The following is a 17748-nucleotide window of genomic DNA, read 5'->3' on the forward strand; positions in this document are numbered from 1 at the left end:
CTATTATGTATTGTCTGTTGTTCTGGGCATTTTAAATTTAATGTTCTTATTTAATTATCACAACAACCCTATGTGGGAGTTTTAATTATTCCTGTTTTACAGATGAAGAAACTAAAGGGTTAATTATTTTGCCTAAGAACGCCCAAATAGTTGTGATTTAAACTTGGATCTTATGCTCTTTCTGCTTTGGCAGACTCTTGCTAAACTGAATAGTATTAGCAAAGAAAACAAGGTAAAAACTGTTTTTTATTGTAAAAACTAGTTGTATTTGTAACTAAGTTTTATAAAATATGAAATAAAAAATTTTTTTAATGAGTGTGCTTGTCTTATCTCTTTTCAGTGGTTCTTTATCACCTCACTACTTAAGCTCTGTACTCAAGCAGAACCAGGTGCGAACTCTCAAAGGTATGTGAAAGATCAGTATTTTAAATCATAAGAACTCAGGTTAAAATCAGAATTTTTATTTAATTTTTTTTAATTATAAAAATATTGCCTGTTCATTATAGAAGGTTTAAAAAATAAGAAACATTTATAAAAAAGAAAACTTACCCTTTATTCTGCTGTTAACTTTTTAATTGGGCTATACTGGGTGTACAATATTGTATGTTTCAGGTGTACAACATAGTTATTCACAGTTTTTCAAGTTATACCCCATTTATAATTATAAAATAGTGACTGTATTCCGTGTGTTATACAGTATATTCTTGAAGCTTAGTTATTTTTTGCATAGTAGTTTATACCTCTTAATCTCTTACCCTATCTATCTTGCCCCTCTGCTGTTAACATTTTTAATATAATTGCTTTGGTCCTTTTTATGCCTTACACAAGAGTAGATATGTTTGCATGCATGCCCATACATGCACATACCACCCCCTACCTCTCAAACACACTTTTTCTCCAAGTACTTGGATTATACTGTGTATACTGTTTTATATCCCTGTTTTAATTTTCCTTTTATTGTATACTTTTCCTTGAAAATAGGGAAATATTTCTTAGTAATGCGATAAGTACCGAATCATCTTTTCAAGTCTGTCGGTCTGGAATAGTTGACAAACTGTGGCCCGTGGGCCAAATCTGGCTGCCACTCGTTTTGTTATGGCCTTTGAGTTAGGGATGGTTTTACATAATTCTTTTATAGATTAGGTGTAAAGAACTATAATTTAGGAAGAAAGCAATAAGCTTTCAAAAGCTAACTTTTGAACTTGGTTGACTTTTAAAAAGTAGATCAAGATTTTGAATTAGTTGTTTTTTCCTCTACTCATAGTTAATATTACAGGTTAGTGCTATACTAACATAAGTTTTCCTCACATTGCTACTTTAGAGCTTGCAGGTATAACTCTGATCTATAAAAATAAAAATTATCAGATGAAAAGCCTTTCTGTGTATCAGAGATATTTTGGCTCTTTAAAACTATACTAAGCCAAGCCTAGGAAACATATGATGATGGTCTGTAAAAAGAAGGGAGGGAAAGAGTGTGAAAAGTTTAAGAGAACTCTGCAAAGAAGTTAATGGAATTAGGAGTCTGCTTCAGATAATATTGTGACTGAACATAAGGCAAGTACCCTTTTTCCTGTTACCTACATGAGTAAATGTGCTCTCTTTATGTTTAGGTATTGCTGAAACTTCCTTTTTCTTTTTATTACTTCAGTAAATTCTGACCCTTAGTCTTTTAAGCTTTAGCTCATATGCACATTTTGAGAACGTTTTCTGTCTTGAATTCTGGGGTTTATTTAGAATTTCTTCTTGTTCTTGTTCTATTCCATCCGAATTCTGCTTCTTCCTTTGGGGATCAGCTTCTACAAGGAGAGCATAGGTACTTTTTCATCTAATGAGTTGTAGGTATTATCCATCATCTCTCATAAGTTTTAGGAGAAAAATGAAATACTGTACCACCAAAAACTTTAAGAAATTTTATATTTAAATCAGGTTGATTTAGCACATATACGTAGATTCTGAGGAAATTTGCTTTTTCTTAACTCTTGATATTATTTCTAAGGAAAAGTTTGAAAAATACAGCAATAAATTGATTAAACATTCAAGTACTTGTTGAATTCATCCATTGTGTTAATCACTGAACTCTGGGTGCCTTGGGATATGCAGAAAGAGACCCAGGCCCTAGTCTCAGAAAATATACAGTCTAATTAAAGAATTAATTCTTGTTTAATTGATTAGAATTGTACAGAATACACTAGGAGAAAAGGAAGTGGGTGGCAAATTAAGCTTAGAGGTAGGTCGGGAAAGGCCTCTTCCAGAAGAAAGTGTGATGCCTGAGCTCTGGGCCTCGAAAGTTGGACGGATACTTAACCTTGGTTAAAGGTTTGGTCTGGGACAGTTGCTAGGAACTGCAGGTTGGTAAGCATGGCTGAAACCTAAGAGCGTAGAAGACTAAGTAGCCTTGGTCCTGCAGCTATAGATGTGATCGTTTAGCATGGGCAAGGCGAATGAAAAAGTTTAAGCAGGCATTAGTCAAATCAACGGAGAAGAAATGGCAGCCCACTCCAGTGTTCTTGCCTGGAGAATCCCAAGGACGGCGGAGCCTGACGGGCTGCTGTCTATGGGGTCGCACAGAGTCGGACACGACTGAAGCGACTTAGCAGCAGCAGAGAATTAATTCTTTTTTTTTTTTTTTTTTTTTGAGAATTAATTCTTTAATTAGACTGTATATTTTCTGAGACTAGGGCCTGGGTCTCTTTCTGCATATCCCAAGGCACCCAGAGTTCAGTGATTAGCACAATGGATGAATTCAACAAATCAAGGAGAGCTTCTTTAGCATAATGAGTTGAAACTTCTTCCTGTAACTGTAACATTAGTTTACATTGAGTTCCTGACTTTAGTGTTTTGCTTGCATATTTCATTTAATTCTTACAACAACTCTTTGAGGTTTTGTTACCCCCTTTTACAAATAAGGAAATTGAATTTTGGAGAGATTAAGTAACTTCTTCAGGTTACACAACTAGTAAATGGTACAGAAGGAACTCTGATTTCAGAGCCTGCACTCCTACCAAATAGGAGGAGTTAGGGGAACTACTGAAGGTCTTTAAAGAATAAGGTGACATTGTCAGTTTCGTGTTTTGTAAGTATCACTGAAATTTCACTGTTGGCTCTAACTTTGTTGTTGTTCAGTTGCTCAGTCATATCCGACTCTTTGCGACCCCATGGACTGCTGCATGCTAGGCTTCCCTGCCCTTCTCCATCTCTCAGAGCTTGCCCAAACTCAGGTCCATTGAGTCAGTGATGCCATCCAACCGTCTCATCCTCTGTCATCCTCTTCTCCTGCCTTCAGTATTTCCCAGCATCAGAAGTCTTTTCAAATGAGTCAGTTCTTCACATCAGGTGGCCAAAATATTAGAACTTCAGCTTCAGCATCAGTCCTTCCAAGGAAAATTCAGGACTGATTTCCTTTAGTATTGACTGGTTGGATCTCCTTGAAGTCCAAGGGATTCTCAAGAGTCTTCTCCAACACCACAGTTTGAAAGCATCAGTTCTTCAGCACTCAGCCTTCTTTATGGTCCAGCTCTCATATGGGTACATGACTACTGGAGAAACCATAGCTTTGACTATATGGACCTTTGTCGACAAAGTAATGTCTCTGCTTTTTAACATGCTGTCTAGTTTTGTCATAGCTTTTCTTCCAAGGAGCAAGTGTCTTTTAATTTCATGGCTGTAGTCACTGTCCACAGTGATTTTGGAGCCCAAGAAAATAATAGTAGAATCGAATATAAAATTCATCTGTTACTTCATAGAATTATCCTTTTTAAAGTCTCCTGTGTTTTGCTCATCTGGCCAATAGCAGTGTTACAGTATTGTATAAAAGGCAGCAGGAGGCAGAGAAATCATACTGAGATAGCAGAACAAAACCTTTTTTGGTCAATATTTTGATTTGGTATGGGTTTGTAGTAAATTCATGTGTTGAAAAATATTTATTGAGTGCATTTGTGTGCTAGTCACTGCTATAGGCACCCAGGATGCATCAGTGAGCAAGGAAGACAAAAATGGAGCCATATTCTGATTAGAAAATTTTAGTATTTATACTTAAGCACTAAAGTATATGTAGTGTATTACAAGCAAATATAAAATTCAGATAGTTAATGATGAAGGTAGGAACTAAATGCAAATCTAAGTTCAAATTTAAGTTTACAAATTTGCATAATTTGTATCTTAATTAAAGTGAAAGTAAACTGGTAGTTCAAACAGCTTCACATACTAGTAATTTATTGAAATCACTCTCCTACTTTTAAGAATCATGAGAAACAGCTTCCTTGTTTGGCTGCTCTATAAATGTGTATACTGGTTTTGATAAAGGCAGTAAATCCTGCTGTAGTTAATACTTGGCTTATAATCATTTAAATTCTGCCACTGTGGTTCTTATATTGTTCCTTAAGCAAATGGACTGAGAATCAGGTAATAGAAACTTGGCTTATTATAACTCTTACCTTTGCATAGTTAAAACTGATGTCTTTTTAATTTTCTCTGTTATTGTTAATAATTTCTTAGCATCAAGGCTAAGAAAATATAAACTAGGAAGCATAAGTTAACAGTTTTGACAGAGATTTATTTGAACCAGTTATTAAATCAGTAGCATATTTTGAAGTCTAGTCAGAACTACGAAGGATAAAAAGGGAACTGTTAAATATGACTTTTAACAGGTTATTTTTGTGATTATTTAACTCACTGTTTGGATGGCTCTCATGGCAAATGACTTTAAGCTGGAAGTGAATTATTGGATTAAATAGTGTCAGAGAAAATATAGACAAAAGACTATAAAAAATGAAATTTCCATTCTGAATGTGTTAGATAATATAGCTAATAGTATGTTTATTGAGAACACAGAGCCATCTTTAAAACTGCAAATGTATTGAGTTGACAAAAAAGTTTTTTCGGATTTTTCAGTAAGATGTTATGGAAAAACCTGAACAAACCAACCCTATACTTATTAATGAAAAAAACATTATAAAGTGTTTTCAGCTGTGACAATAAGTAAGTTTTAAGTTTAATTTTAATACCAAAACTGATTTGGTACTATAAATAAGCATTGTAAAATCTATACCGTTTTGTTGCTTTTGTTCCAAGAAGTTCAAGAATGTACTTTGGATAAATCATTGATAATTAGGTGGTGGTGGTGTTTATTGAAGTATAGTTGATTTACAGTGTTGGATAGGAGACTTCCCTGGTGGTTCAGTGGTTAGGACTCCACACTTCCAATACCGTGTTGGATAATCAGGTGTTCTTGATTACCAGATGGGATCATTTCTCTGGTGCTTATTTTAACATTGAAGTTAAACTTTTTTTAAGTTAATTGACAAGATGTTGTGGGAAGCATATTTAACAAATGTTCTAAATCAAACAAAGTCAGATGTAGATAAAATCCTTTTGCAAAGAAGTAATTTCATGTTAGACTATTCAAATTAATTTGGCTGTAACAAATTCCTACAAGAATTTGTATTTAAAGAACAATTTTCCTGTCATTTCTACTGTTACAGAAAGTGAAAGTGTTAGTTGCTCAATCGTATCTGACTGTTTGAGACCCATGGACTATCGCCCTCCAGGCTCCTGTGTCCGTGGAATTCTCCAAGCAAGAATATGGAGTTACCTTTCCCTTCTCCAAGGGATCTTTCCAACCCAGAGATCGAAACCCGGTCTGCCGCATTGTGGGCAAGATTCTTAACCTTCTGAGCCACCTTCTGAAGCCCCTATACACACTATAAAGATATACTAATTTTTAAAGTTAAAAATCTTTTACAGGTGCTTCATTTACAAGATTAATAAATTTCCTGAAATTGTTTACTTGTTATAATGCATTCCAGTATTAGATTCTTTCCCTCACCACCATTCCCCCTTTTTTTTGAAAAAAAAAAAAAAAAAGTAATTTTTTTTTTTAATTAAAAGAAAACAAAATTATTTCATGGAACAGAAGTCTCTCTGTTGGTATAATGCCAGCCAGGTTGCACCCTGCGCAAAGGACACCTGCCTGAGACAATGAGTGGGCTGATGTCAGAAGGACTGGACCACACCCAGTCCTCAAGCTGTGTGCCCTGGTTTAGAGAAGCATTCACCTGGAGGCCAGTTGCTTTTTTTCCAGTTCACACAGAGATACAATATGGGCTAGAGCTGTACTAGCTTTTCTCTTTAAAGACATGTTAGAATACTGAACTCTATTATAGTCAAGTCTCATTCTAAAAAATGGGAATTGGAGAGGTCTTTGTCTTACTAGTGTCTATGGCTGTGGCATCTGGGAATCGTTGATTCAAATTCTTTTTAACTTGATTTTTTTTTTTCCTGCCTGAAATGCTTTTTCTTTGAATATCTTCATAGTTTCCTTTCTTTCACCTTCCTGAGGTTTTTGCTCAACTATTACCTTTCCTTGAGGCCTTCCCTAACCTCTGTATTTAAAGTTGCAACTACCTTTCCCCACATTCTCTGTCTTGCTTCCCTCCAGTTTTCTTCTCCCTAGTGTTTATCTCTCAGAAGTTGTATTTCTTTGTGTTCTGGGAGTCAGGGATTTTCCTGTTTTGTTTTCAGCCTGGCATGTGAGATAGGACACTCAATTTATTGAATGAGTAACAGAGAATTTCCGTTATACTCTATAATTTCCTGCAAAATTTCCTACTCTAATTATAGACACTTGGTAAGTTTTGAGAGATGATGGAGATTACAAATTGCCTGGATTCTGGAGGTAGACCACACAGGTTTAAATCCCATCTCTGTCATTCCTAGAGATCCCTCTTTGTCCATTTTCTCATCTTTAAGATGGAAATACTAATAGTACCACATCATAAACTTATGAGAGTGAGATGAGTTAATAATACTTAGAACATGCCAAGGGCTTAGTAATTTGGTGATAATCAGCTTAATCTAAAGAAAGGAGATGTGGCAGAAATACAATATATTCTTCACTCATTTATAAGGGAACTACTGTGGGTTCCAGGTATTATGGAATATAGAGAATAAGACATGATTCTTACCTTAAGGGAGCTGACAGTCTAATTGGAAAGACATTCATATAGAAACTCTGATTAATGAGATCGCACTATATTCAAGGGAGAAGAATATGTGATCTCTCATAGCAACAATCTTCTGATTTACTTAAACCTATTTTTTAAGGTCATAACATTTCCTGCCTTTACAGAGTTTGTGGTCAAGATGAGGAGGAAACAAGTTACTATCCACATGGCTTTATTATCTAAGATAATTTTATAATTAGATATTATAAATAAAATGTAAGATTTGGGGATAATAAAAAATTTCCAACTTTGGGGCAGAAATGGAATGTTTTTGAGTCTTGTTTTAAACCTATCCTTTATAATTAAAGGATCTATAAATTATTATATAAATTATCCTTTATAACCTATCCTTTAAAATTTGTAAACATTTTCTAACTTTTCCTTCACATTTTAGATTGTACCATTTTACTTTTATTCCATTATGGTTATAGAGGCTAACAGATTGCCAAGATGTAGAGGAACTGCTAGTGCAAAAGTAGATATGAGAGTGTAATGACCTCTAGGAATAGAACCTGCTGTTTTTACCAGCCTATTAAAATCCATTTTTCTTATGTAATATCCATAATTGTAGTACTTATAGGCTTGCATGTAATTATGACTAAAGACAGTGCTAATATTTATGTGTGTTCTTAGCTAATTTAATCTGTTTAAGGGCAGTCCTTATTGAAATGCAGGTCAGGTTCTTATTTTCATTGTGAATAAATAGAAAATGCACCAAAACCTTAATGTTGGTTACCTTTGTTTGCATACACTATAATAGCCTCTTTTTTATAAAGAATGTTAATATTATCTCTCTTTTCCTTTTTTAGAATCTGATATTGATGCTGCCACTGCAATGATGCTTTTAAATACTTCTATAGAACAAGGAATTTTGGAATGTAAGCAAACATGCTTTTCTTTTTCAAATGTCATTTAGGACAGGCAAAATTACTTCTTTCTAACTAGGTTGTATTTTCATCTAAATAACTTAGTTTCTGTTTTATTTTCTTTCAATTTATGTGAGCAGTTGTGAAATTGAGGTTAATGCTATGATAATTCTTGTTACATTGACCAAGAAATGAAGAAATAAATAGCATGTTTAGAAATTAAGCTTGAAGATTTAAAAGTGAAAATGGGGATGTCCCTGGTAGTTCAGTGGACAAGACTCTGTGCTCCCAATGCAGGGGACCCAGGTTCAATCCGTGGTTAGGGAACTAGATCCCATATGCTGCAACAAAAGATCTCACATGCCACAGCGAAAGGTTGAAGATCCCACATTCTGCAACTAAGACCTGGTGCAGCCAAATAAATAAAAATAAATATTTTAAAGAAATGAATAAAAGTAAAAATGAAAGCTATGAATAAGAAAACATAGAAAGTATGCTTATAACCTTGAAGTGAGAAAAGCTATCTTTGACATACAAAGTGCAAAATCCATAAAAGCTTGTGTAAATTTAATTAAACATCAAACTCTTATTTAGAGCTCTGACAACAGCAGATACCTGTAAGAAAAGTAACACAAGCATAGTACTGGGATGACGTATTTCTTCACTGTATATAGCAGATAAAGGAATAATGTTGAGTATACATACGGGCACAACATAAAAAGATTCTGTAAGTAAGAAATAAGAAAACAGTTCAACAAAATATATGAATAGCTAGGCCTCGGAGCAGGAAATACACAGATGGATAGCGCATATTTGAAAAGATACAGCTTCTCTAGAAATCAAGGAGATGTAAAGTGAAACAATATTGAGATAATATCTTTTTGTCATGAGATTATGAAAAATTAAAATGATAATATTAGAGGTTAAGTATAGGAACTGGGTGTTGTCATGCGATGTAGGATATAAATTGATACAACTATTTTGGAAGGCAATTTGGAAACACCAACTAAAATTTAAAACATATATATTTTTTACTTATAATTCTGTTTCTTTTTATCTCTCCTAGAAAAATTCCATATGTGTAAGAAAAGGCATGTAGAGGATTTTCACTGCAGTATTACTTGTAATAGTGAAAAACTGGCAACAACCTAAATATCAACAAGTAAATTGTTAGCTAACCAGTGACACATTAATATTGAGGCATTTTCTGTAAGCAGCTCAAAATAATTGTATTTTCCATGGGAAGGTCAACATATACCATTAAATGGTTTAAAAATATTTTAAATTGATTCCTACAGGATGATGGTCTGCATAAAATTTAAAGACCCACAAAACATCACCAGTCTAACACACTTATTCAGGAGTGATATAATAGTTTTAAATGGCCTGTTTCTGCAGTCAGATGCATTTGATTTACTGATGGAAGCTTTATTTTCCACAGGTGAGAAGCCTCTGCCTCTTAAAACAGCAATGCAAAAAAAGAGAAGTTATAGCAATGCATTCAGTCATCCCAGTGCTGTGCGATTCCATGAGAGTGATTCTTTAGCCACCAGCATTGATCCAAAAGAAGACCACAATTACAGTGCAAGTAGCATCGCAGCGCAGCGTTGTGCGTCCAGGTCTAGTGTGTCCTCTCTGTCTTCTGTGGATGAGGTGTATGAGTTTATCCCAAAGAGTAGCCATGTAGGAAGTGATGGCAGTGAAGGATTTCGCAGTGAAGAAGACACAGACGTTGACTATGAAGATGATCCACTTGGAGACAGTGGCTATGCATCGCAGGCTTGTGCAGATACGACTGAAAAGGGGCAGCCAGACAAAAAGATGCGAAAACAAGCATGTCAAGAAATTGATGAGGAGCTCAAAGAGGCAGCTGGATCTCTGCTCCACCTTGCTGGCATTCGTACATGTCTAGGTTCCCTAATAAGTACTGCAAAGACACAGAATCAAAAGCAGCGGAAAAAATAGAAATACTTCCTAGTGTGAAATTATTTTTAAATGTGGCAATACTCTTCTACTTAATTCTTTACAAGGGATATCAAAGCCATAATGGACTTCTTTTGTTTTAGGGTGGGGGAGGGGTGCTAATTACTTGTTTATTTCAAAATATTTTTGTTTTTTGAATTTTTATTAAATAGTTGCTGTTAGGATCATGCCCAATCATCAATATGATGTGAAATCCTAAGTGCATAATTTTTGTGATAAGTGTCTTCAAGATTGGAACTTTTATGTTAAAAAAAAAAAGTCCAGAGCCTCTGTCTTAAACTTGTAGGGAAGTCTTTTGTTCTGTTAATATGTCCAAATGTAAGAACTGGCAACTCTTTTTTTTCATTTTCTTTTCCTATCTGTAATTAACTATAGTTGCTGATCTAGCTAGAAATTTTGCTGCTTTCTTTCTCCCATACTCCTCTCTTGACATGTGTAATCCAGTAGGATGAGATTTGAATATTTTATTTTGTCTTAATTTTTGTTTTTAAAAATTTTTTGTTGACACGTGAACAAAGTTGAATATAAGTTGGAAAAGATCCTAAATGTCTAGAAAGTTCCTTTTGCATACATCGGCAAAGAGATAGCAAAAAGTTCTAAGATTTAGAAAAGGCAATTTTGTGATGTAATTTCATCTAAGAACTTCAATTCCTGTTACAATATTATTTTTTCAAATTTTTTAACTTCCTAGATATTCCATAGTGTTGATTGGAGCCATTTATTGGAGCCAAAGTGCTTTGCAACTATTATTTTGATTTTAGCCACTAGCTATCTTTGTTGAGGAGAAATTATCCAGTGAAAGGATATAGCCATGGAGTCCCATTTAGGCACAATTTTGCAATAAGAGGATCTTTCATTGGCTTGTTAAATGTACTGCATTCTGAAAATTACATGAATGGAGTATAATCTAATATAAACATTTGAATATGTGTTATTTATGTCATCATAAATAAAGGTAGATCATTTAGGAAAAAACTTCTATTCAAGCTTTGTATGAATTAAATTGTATGTGCACCCAATTAAGTTAAAGGATTTAACAAAACTGTAGAGATAAAATGCCTTCATGGATTTTAAAATTTGTATAAAATTTTATACATCCTTTTAAGGAGGCAGTGTAATTACGTGCCATTAAATCCATCCTAAAAGATTTTGTTACTCTTCCAAATGTGTATTGCCCAAGGCCTTTTTCAGTATTTGAACAAATCTGCTTATATGATACACATTTTTTCATATCATTTATATAGCTTGACTATATCATTCACAAAGGACAAAGGATACTAATAAAGTTAAACTTATTCATAATATATTTTTTTACAATGGCAAAAGCAGCTTTCTAAAAGTTCAGTCTTATCTCATGCTACATCCTGTTTCATAAATGACCTTGTTTTTATTTTCTGATAATTTCATATATACGTATACATACATACACACATAAGCTTATGATTTTGGTTTGTTACTTTTAGCTGTTTCTATGATGATAAAGCATTTTAAAAAAAGACATTTTTCTTTTAACTTGTAGAGTTTATTTGGGCAAAACTGTCAAATGAGAAGCATAATGAAAATGTTTTTTTCAGTTGTCAAGACATTAAGGCAGGGATAACAACTTTATCTGTCCGATTTCCATGTTAATTGTAGTTGAACCTGGGTAGCCACAGTAATAGAATTGCTGCTGTTGAAAATAATAATCTTTCAATTTGTTGATAATAAGTATGCAGGATGAGGTATTGAATTTTTTGTTCTTCATATATATCACATCTGCTGCATAAAATTGCTAACCTAAGTTAACATCTTTTACTATACACCGTGAATATAACACCAAAAATTATTGAATTGTTTTTATCACAGTATGAATAGTACATGGGGCTTCCCTGGTGACTCAGTGGTAAAGAATCTACCTTTAATGCAGGAGGCCCAGCTTCACTCCCTGGGTTGGGAAGATCCTCTGGAAAAGGGAATGACTACCCACTCCATTATTTCTGCCTGGATAATTCTATGGACAGAAGAGCCTGGTGGGCTACAGCCCATGGGGTTGCAGAGTCAAATACGACTGAGAGACTAGCACATAGACACACACACATACACACAAGTAGTACATAGATGATAAAAATCATTTAATAACAAAATATTTTTAAGCTGTTTACTGTGGTCCTCTGGATAGACCTTATTAACAGTGTTTTAATGATCTGGTGCCACTTTATTTTGCTAACTGAAATTCTGTACTACGAATGTTCTCTCTGGTTCTTGTCCATTAGATCATTAGTCTTTGTAAGTAAAGGAAAATGATCTAAGATATAAGGAAGGGAGGAAGTCATTCTCAGTTCAAATAAAGATCTTTAAAGTTATTTTTGTCTTAATATAAATAGCAATAACTTTTAAACTTGATTTTCTTTCCCTCTTCATGTACTCTTACCACAAATTAAAAAGTTAAAAATTATGTTCATCACTAGCAAAGTCAGTAAACTTCCACACTAAATGCTAACAGGAATAAGTTACAGGATGCTTTACTGATTTCTTATATAGAATTCATTGTATCACTTTCCATGTGCTGATTTTCCAAGGCAGTTATTTTTAAGGGGAAGAACCTTAATTACCATCCCCCTTTATTACTTCCATAGACATAATCCCATTCCTCAGGTGTATTGAGATAAAAACATGGCTAATAACCACCCAATTAAGGGAAGTCATTTCTAGTCCTATGGACTGGAAATTGTATTTCTAAGAATATATTACTAGCAAATTTTACTGTAATAAAAAACAACCTGGAAATCCTGGAAAGGTTCAGTCTTTTAAAATTGTGACTTAAGCTAACGTATAATTTTCATTGAATCAATATAAATTGTTCCAGCCAATCTCAGTTTATGACAGATCCCTAGTAGAAGTTTTAACAATTAATCTTCATCTTTCACATGCCAAATAGAATCAGTGTTTCATGAATATATATTTTTTCAAATTTATTTGTGCAATATATAACTCAGTTCATGTTTTATTTTACTTTTCAAGTTCAGAGAAAGAAAACATTACATGGAAAATGAATTGATGGATCACCTCCTTTTTTCCACCTTTGAGCCTTTCCTATCCTTCTTATAACCAACATGGCTTCTCTTAACTTTGATTTCTTTGTATATAGTAAAGTTTAGAATATACATATTTTTTTCTTTTCCTATTCTCTGAGGCATGTGTAAAGGGTCTACTAGGTGGTCAATTAATTATATGTTAGCACAAATTCAAAGCTAGAGAAAGTGTTAAGGGGGGAGTGTGTGTGTGTGTGTGTGTATGTGTGTGTGTGTGTGTGTGTGTGTGTGTGTGTGTGTGTGTCTTGGTAGACCAGGAGGCCTTTCTCAGCAATTTAAGCAATGGTTGTGAATACTTCACAAAGCTGTAAAGACTATTGTCTTAAATACTACAGTAGCTTAACAACCTTTTGTGCAGACCATAGCATTTAATTAAGAAGCTGAGGCTTTCTGGTCTACATATATATATATACTTCATAGTTTTTTTTGGTTTGAAATGTTATATAAGCTTTGATTTAAACAGAGTTTGCTTCAATACGTTAATGATGTAGTCAGAATATTTATTTTCTGAAAAACAAAGTATTTTAATGTTATACCTGCCATTTTTTCTTAAAGCACACATTTTTTTTTGCATCTGACTGCCAGTGCCATTGTCAAAATTGTTGTACATTTCTTATTAAGTGCTTAATTTTAAAGTATTATGTTGCCATTAGATAGTGTATAAAAATGTGTAATTGCCAATTCTTTGTAACTATTATTTATTTTTAAGTGAAAGTATAAGAATGGTTTCTGATTTAAGAAATTTGAATTATTAAATTGTGTCCTTATCCTTTTTTCTAATGTAGCATAAAAATTACCCTGAGTTTGAGTTATAACTGCCAGTAAGTAGATGACCAGTCTAAGTGAACCACTTCTTAGTTGCCAGTCTTTGCTCATATTAAAAACAACTTAACAAATGTTTAGTTTTTGTATCTAATCTCTGATTATTAAATTGTTTATAAAGTTTATTTTTACCAAAGAGATGCAATTCACTCTGATAAAGTATTACAGAATAAATGTTGTTTTATAACATTTTTGTGCCTTCTCTGTCTTTTGGGGGTTGGTAGTACAGATGTAGGCGGTTTCATACTCCTACACACATACACTTTCCCTTCCAGTATTACAAAGCTGGAGTCATACAGATGAAGGATAAAAGTTTTAATTTCAGAATGTTTTTAAAGGCTATTTTTTGAAAGTATTGTTTTTCCAAAGAACCAGATCTTAGATCTTTTCTATTGTTTTTTAGTCTCTGTTTCATTTATCTATGCTATGATCTTTATTTCTTTTTTTCTGCTGACTTGGGGTTTTGTTTGTTCTTCTCTTTCTTTTTCTTTTGTTTACCTATTCATCTATTGAACATTTCAGTTGTTTCTACCTTTGGGGTCTTGTACGTAATGCTGCTGTGAACATTGGTGTACAAATATCTGTTTAAATCCCTACTTTCAGTTCTTTTGGGTAGACACCTAGAAGTGAAATTACCAGATGATATGATAATTCTGTATTCAGTTTTGGTTTTTTTGTGTGTGTTTGTGGAACCACAATAAAGTTTTCTAAAGCAGGTGCACCTTCCCACAGCAATGTGCAAGTGTTCCAATTTCTCCATATCCTTTCCAGCACTTGTTCTTTTCTTCCTCTCTCCCTCTCTCCTTTTATGATAGTCAGCCTAAATCATCCTAATGGGGCTGAAGTAGGGTGTGCCACTCTTTTGCCTATCTTGCAAGCAGAGGCATTGCAATATTTTCTTGCAGACTATATTTAAGAATATATGTATGGTAAATAACTGGAAAATAAAATGTCTTCCTTCAGAATGGAGGACGGATTTGTTTGCAGTCCAGTATAATAAAGATAATGGCTCCCTTTGGGGCAAAGGTCAGACACATTTGCTTGCAGCCTTTATAAAATATTAGGGTTTCCTAAGCAGCATTCAGCTGGGCTGCTCTGCACATCCCCATGGGAAAACTGAGACCCAAACCCTGAGTGTAAAGCTCATGTTGCTTGCTGTGAGTAATAAATTCCTTTGTCTCTGACCCAGGAGTCGTGTTTTCTGCCGCCTTCCATGAAACTGTAGCAAGCAAGCTTGTTAGTGTGAAAGTACTGTAAAAGCTTACATCCTTCACAGTTGTGGTTTTTTTAAAAAAATAATCCATTCTTTTTTCTCCCCATTTATTTATTTTTGGTTGTGCTAGGTCTTCATTGCTTTTTGGGGGCTTTTTCTAGTTGCAATGAGTGGGGTCTACTCTAGTTGCAGTGCACGGGCTTCTCATCATGGTGGCTTCTCTTTTTGTGGAAGCACGAGCTATAGGTCCCACAGGTTCAGTAGTTGCAGCTCACAGACTCACTAGCTGTGACACACGAGCTTAGTTGCCCTGCAGTATTTGGAATCTTCCCAGACCAGGGATGGAACCCATGTCCCCTGCATTGGCAGGTGGACTCTTTAACCACTGGACCACCGTGGAAGTCCCATCCTTAACAGTTCTTGACATTCTTGTGTCTGATAAAAGGCATCTGTGAAAAATTTACCGCTAATATCACATTGAACGGTGAGACGCTAACCATGTCCCCTCTAATTATGCATAAGCCAAGCATGTCCCCTCTCATTACTACTATATTTTACTGGACCTCTTTGTCAATTTGGTAAGGTGAAAAAATAGGGGGAGGAAGAAGGAGGTGGGATAAAGGGCATAGTGTTTGGAAAGGAAGACATGAAGCCAGCTTTGTACAGACAACATGGTTGTATATGTAAAAATTCCTAAGGAATCTGCAAAAGGCTACTAGAACTGTGGCTCAGAGGTTAAAGCGTCTGCCTGCAAGGTGGGAGACCAGGGTTCAATCCCTGGGTCAGGAAGGTCCCCTGGAGAAGGAAATGGCAACCCACTCCAGTACTGTTGCCTGGAGAATCCCATGAACAGAGGAGCCTGGTAGGTTACAGTCCACAGGGTCGCAGAGAGTCGGACACAACTAAGCAACTTCACTTTCACTTCAGGATACTAGGTCCAGTGATTGATAAAAATCAATTGTATTTCAATATAGTAGCAACAAAATTTTGGAAAATGAAGTTTTAAAAAATATTATTTACATTAGTATGCAAGAAATGGAGCAAATAAATGAAATGTGCAAGACCCGTGCAATAAAAACTATAAAGCCAAATTGAGAGAGCTGCTGCTGCTCTGCTAAGTCACTTCAGTCGTGTTCAACTCTGTGCAACCCCATAGACGGTAGCCCACTAGGCTCCCCCGTCCCTGGGATTCTCCAGGCAAGAACACTGGAGTGGGTTGCCATTTCCTTCTCTAATGCATGAAAGTGAAGAGTGAAAGTGAAGTTGCTCAGTCGTGTCCGACTTCGCGACCCCATGGACTGCAGCCTACCAGGCTCCTCTGCCCATCGGATTTCCCAGGCAGGAGTACTGGAGTGGGGTGCCATTGCCTTCTCCTTGAGAGAGCTAAGGACATCTAAATAGGTGGATAGATAGACTGTGTTTATGGATCCAAAGACTTAAATATTGTTACGATGTCAGTTCCCTCCAAATTCACTTATACATTCAATATACATTCAATACAATACCAATCAAAATCGAGTAGGCTTTTCTGAGGCAAATGGAAAGCTGATTATAAAAATATATGTGGAAATAGCCAAATGCATTTAAAAAAGTTGAATGGCTTATACTGCTGCTGCTGCTAAGTCGCTTCAGTCGTGTCTGACTCTGCGACGCCATAGACGGCAGCCCACCAGGCTCCCCCATCCCTGGGATTCTCCAGGCCAGAACACTGGAGTGGATTGCCATTTCCTTCTCCAGTGCATGAAAGTGAAAGTGAAGTCGCTCAGTCGTGTTCGACTCTTAGCGATCCCATGGACTGCAGCCTACCGGGCTCCTCTGTCCATGGGATTTTCCAGGCAAGAGTACCGGAGTGGGGTGCCATCGCCTTCTCTGATGGCTTATAACACCTGATTTCAAATTTCAGTATAAAGGTATGATAATAAAGAGTATGCTTTAATATATTTCAGTGAAACAGGATAATCCTGAAACAAAATCCACATATATAGAGGCAGCTTGATCTTTTTATAAAAACTTTTTATTTTGTATTGGGGGTATACCCATTCCAGTATTCTTGTCCGGAGAATCCCATGGACAGAGGGGCATGGCAGGCCATGGGGTCACAGAGAGTTGGACACAACTCAGCGAAACAAGGATAGCTGATTAACAATGTGATGGTTTCAAGTGAACAGTGAAGGGACTCAGCCATACTTATACACATATCCATTCTCCCCCAAACTCCCTTCCCATCCAGGGGGCAGTTGATTTTTGACAAAGGTGCTGAAAGGACTAAGGATAATTTTTTTCTAACAAATGGTGCTGGACAGTTGGATATACATGTAGAAAATGGTGAATCTTGACTCCTCTCTCACCGTACATGAAAATTTATTTACAATCAATATTACTGACCTAAATGTTAAAGCTAACGGTATAAAATTTAGAAGTGTTTTTTTAAAACAGAGGGAAACTTTTTTGACCTCTCAGAACAAGCAGATTTTTTAGAACATACAAACCAGAAGAGGACAAAACGTTTATAAACTCTGCTGCTCTGCTCTGCTAAGTTGGCTGATGTTCATCAAAATTGAAAACTTGCTCTCCAAAAGATGCCATTAAGGAAATGGAACAGCAAACACCACACTGGGAGAAGATACAACAAGTATATCTGACAAAGGATTGTATTCAGGATATATAAAAAGCTCCTACAACTCAATATTAAAGAGACATAAACAGAGTAAAGAATGGGTAAAGATTTGAACAGACTGTTAACCAAAGATATATATGAACAGCCAATAAGACCATGGAAACATGCTCAACAT

General features: G+C 35.3%; 1 protein-coding gene across 1 annotated transcript in view; it reads left to right on the forward strand.

Annotated features, from left to right (window-relative positions):
- Positions 1-13932, forward strand: part of FOXN2 (forkhead box N2) — a 58098-nt gene extending 44166 nt beyond the window's left edge. The window contains exons 4-6 of the mRNA XM_040224765.1: positions 341-405; positions 7811-7879; positions 9309-13932. Of these exons, the coding sequence (XP_040080699.1) occupies positions 341-405; positions 7811-7879; positions 9309-9832 (658 nt within the window). The 3' untranslated portion in view covers positions 9833-13932. The remainder of the gene's footprint in view (positions 1-340; positions 406-7810; positions 7880-9308) is intronic.
- Positions 13933-17748: the final 3816 nt, after the last annotated feature.

Source organism: Oryx dammah, unplaced genomic scaffold, assembly GCF_014754425.2.
Source record: "Oryx dammah isolate SB20612 unplaced genomic scaffold, SCBI_Odam_1.1 HiC_scaffold_25, whole genome shotgun sequence".
In the NCBI taxonomy this organism is placed as follows: Eukaryota; Metazoa; Chordata; class Mammalia; order Artiodactyla; family Bovidae; genus Oryx; species Oryx dammah.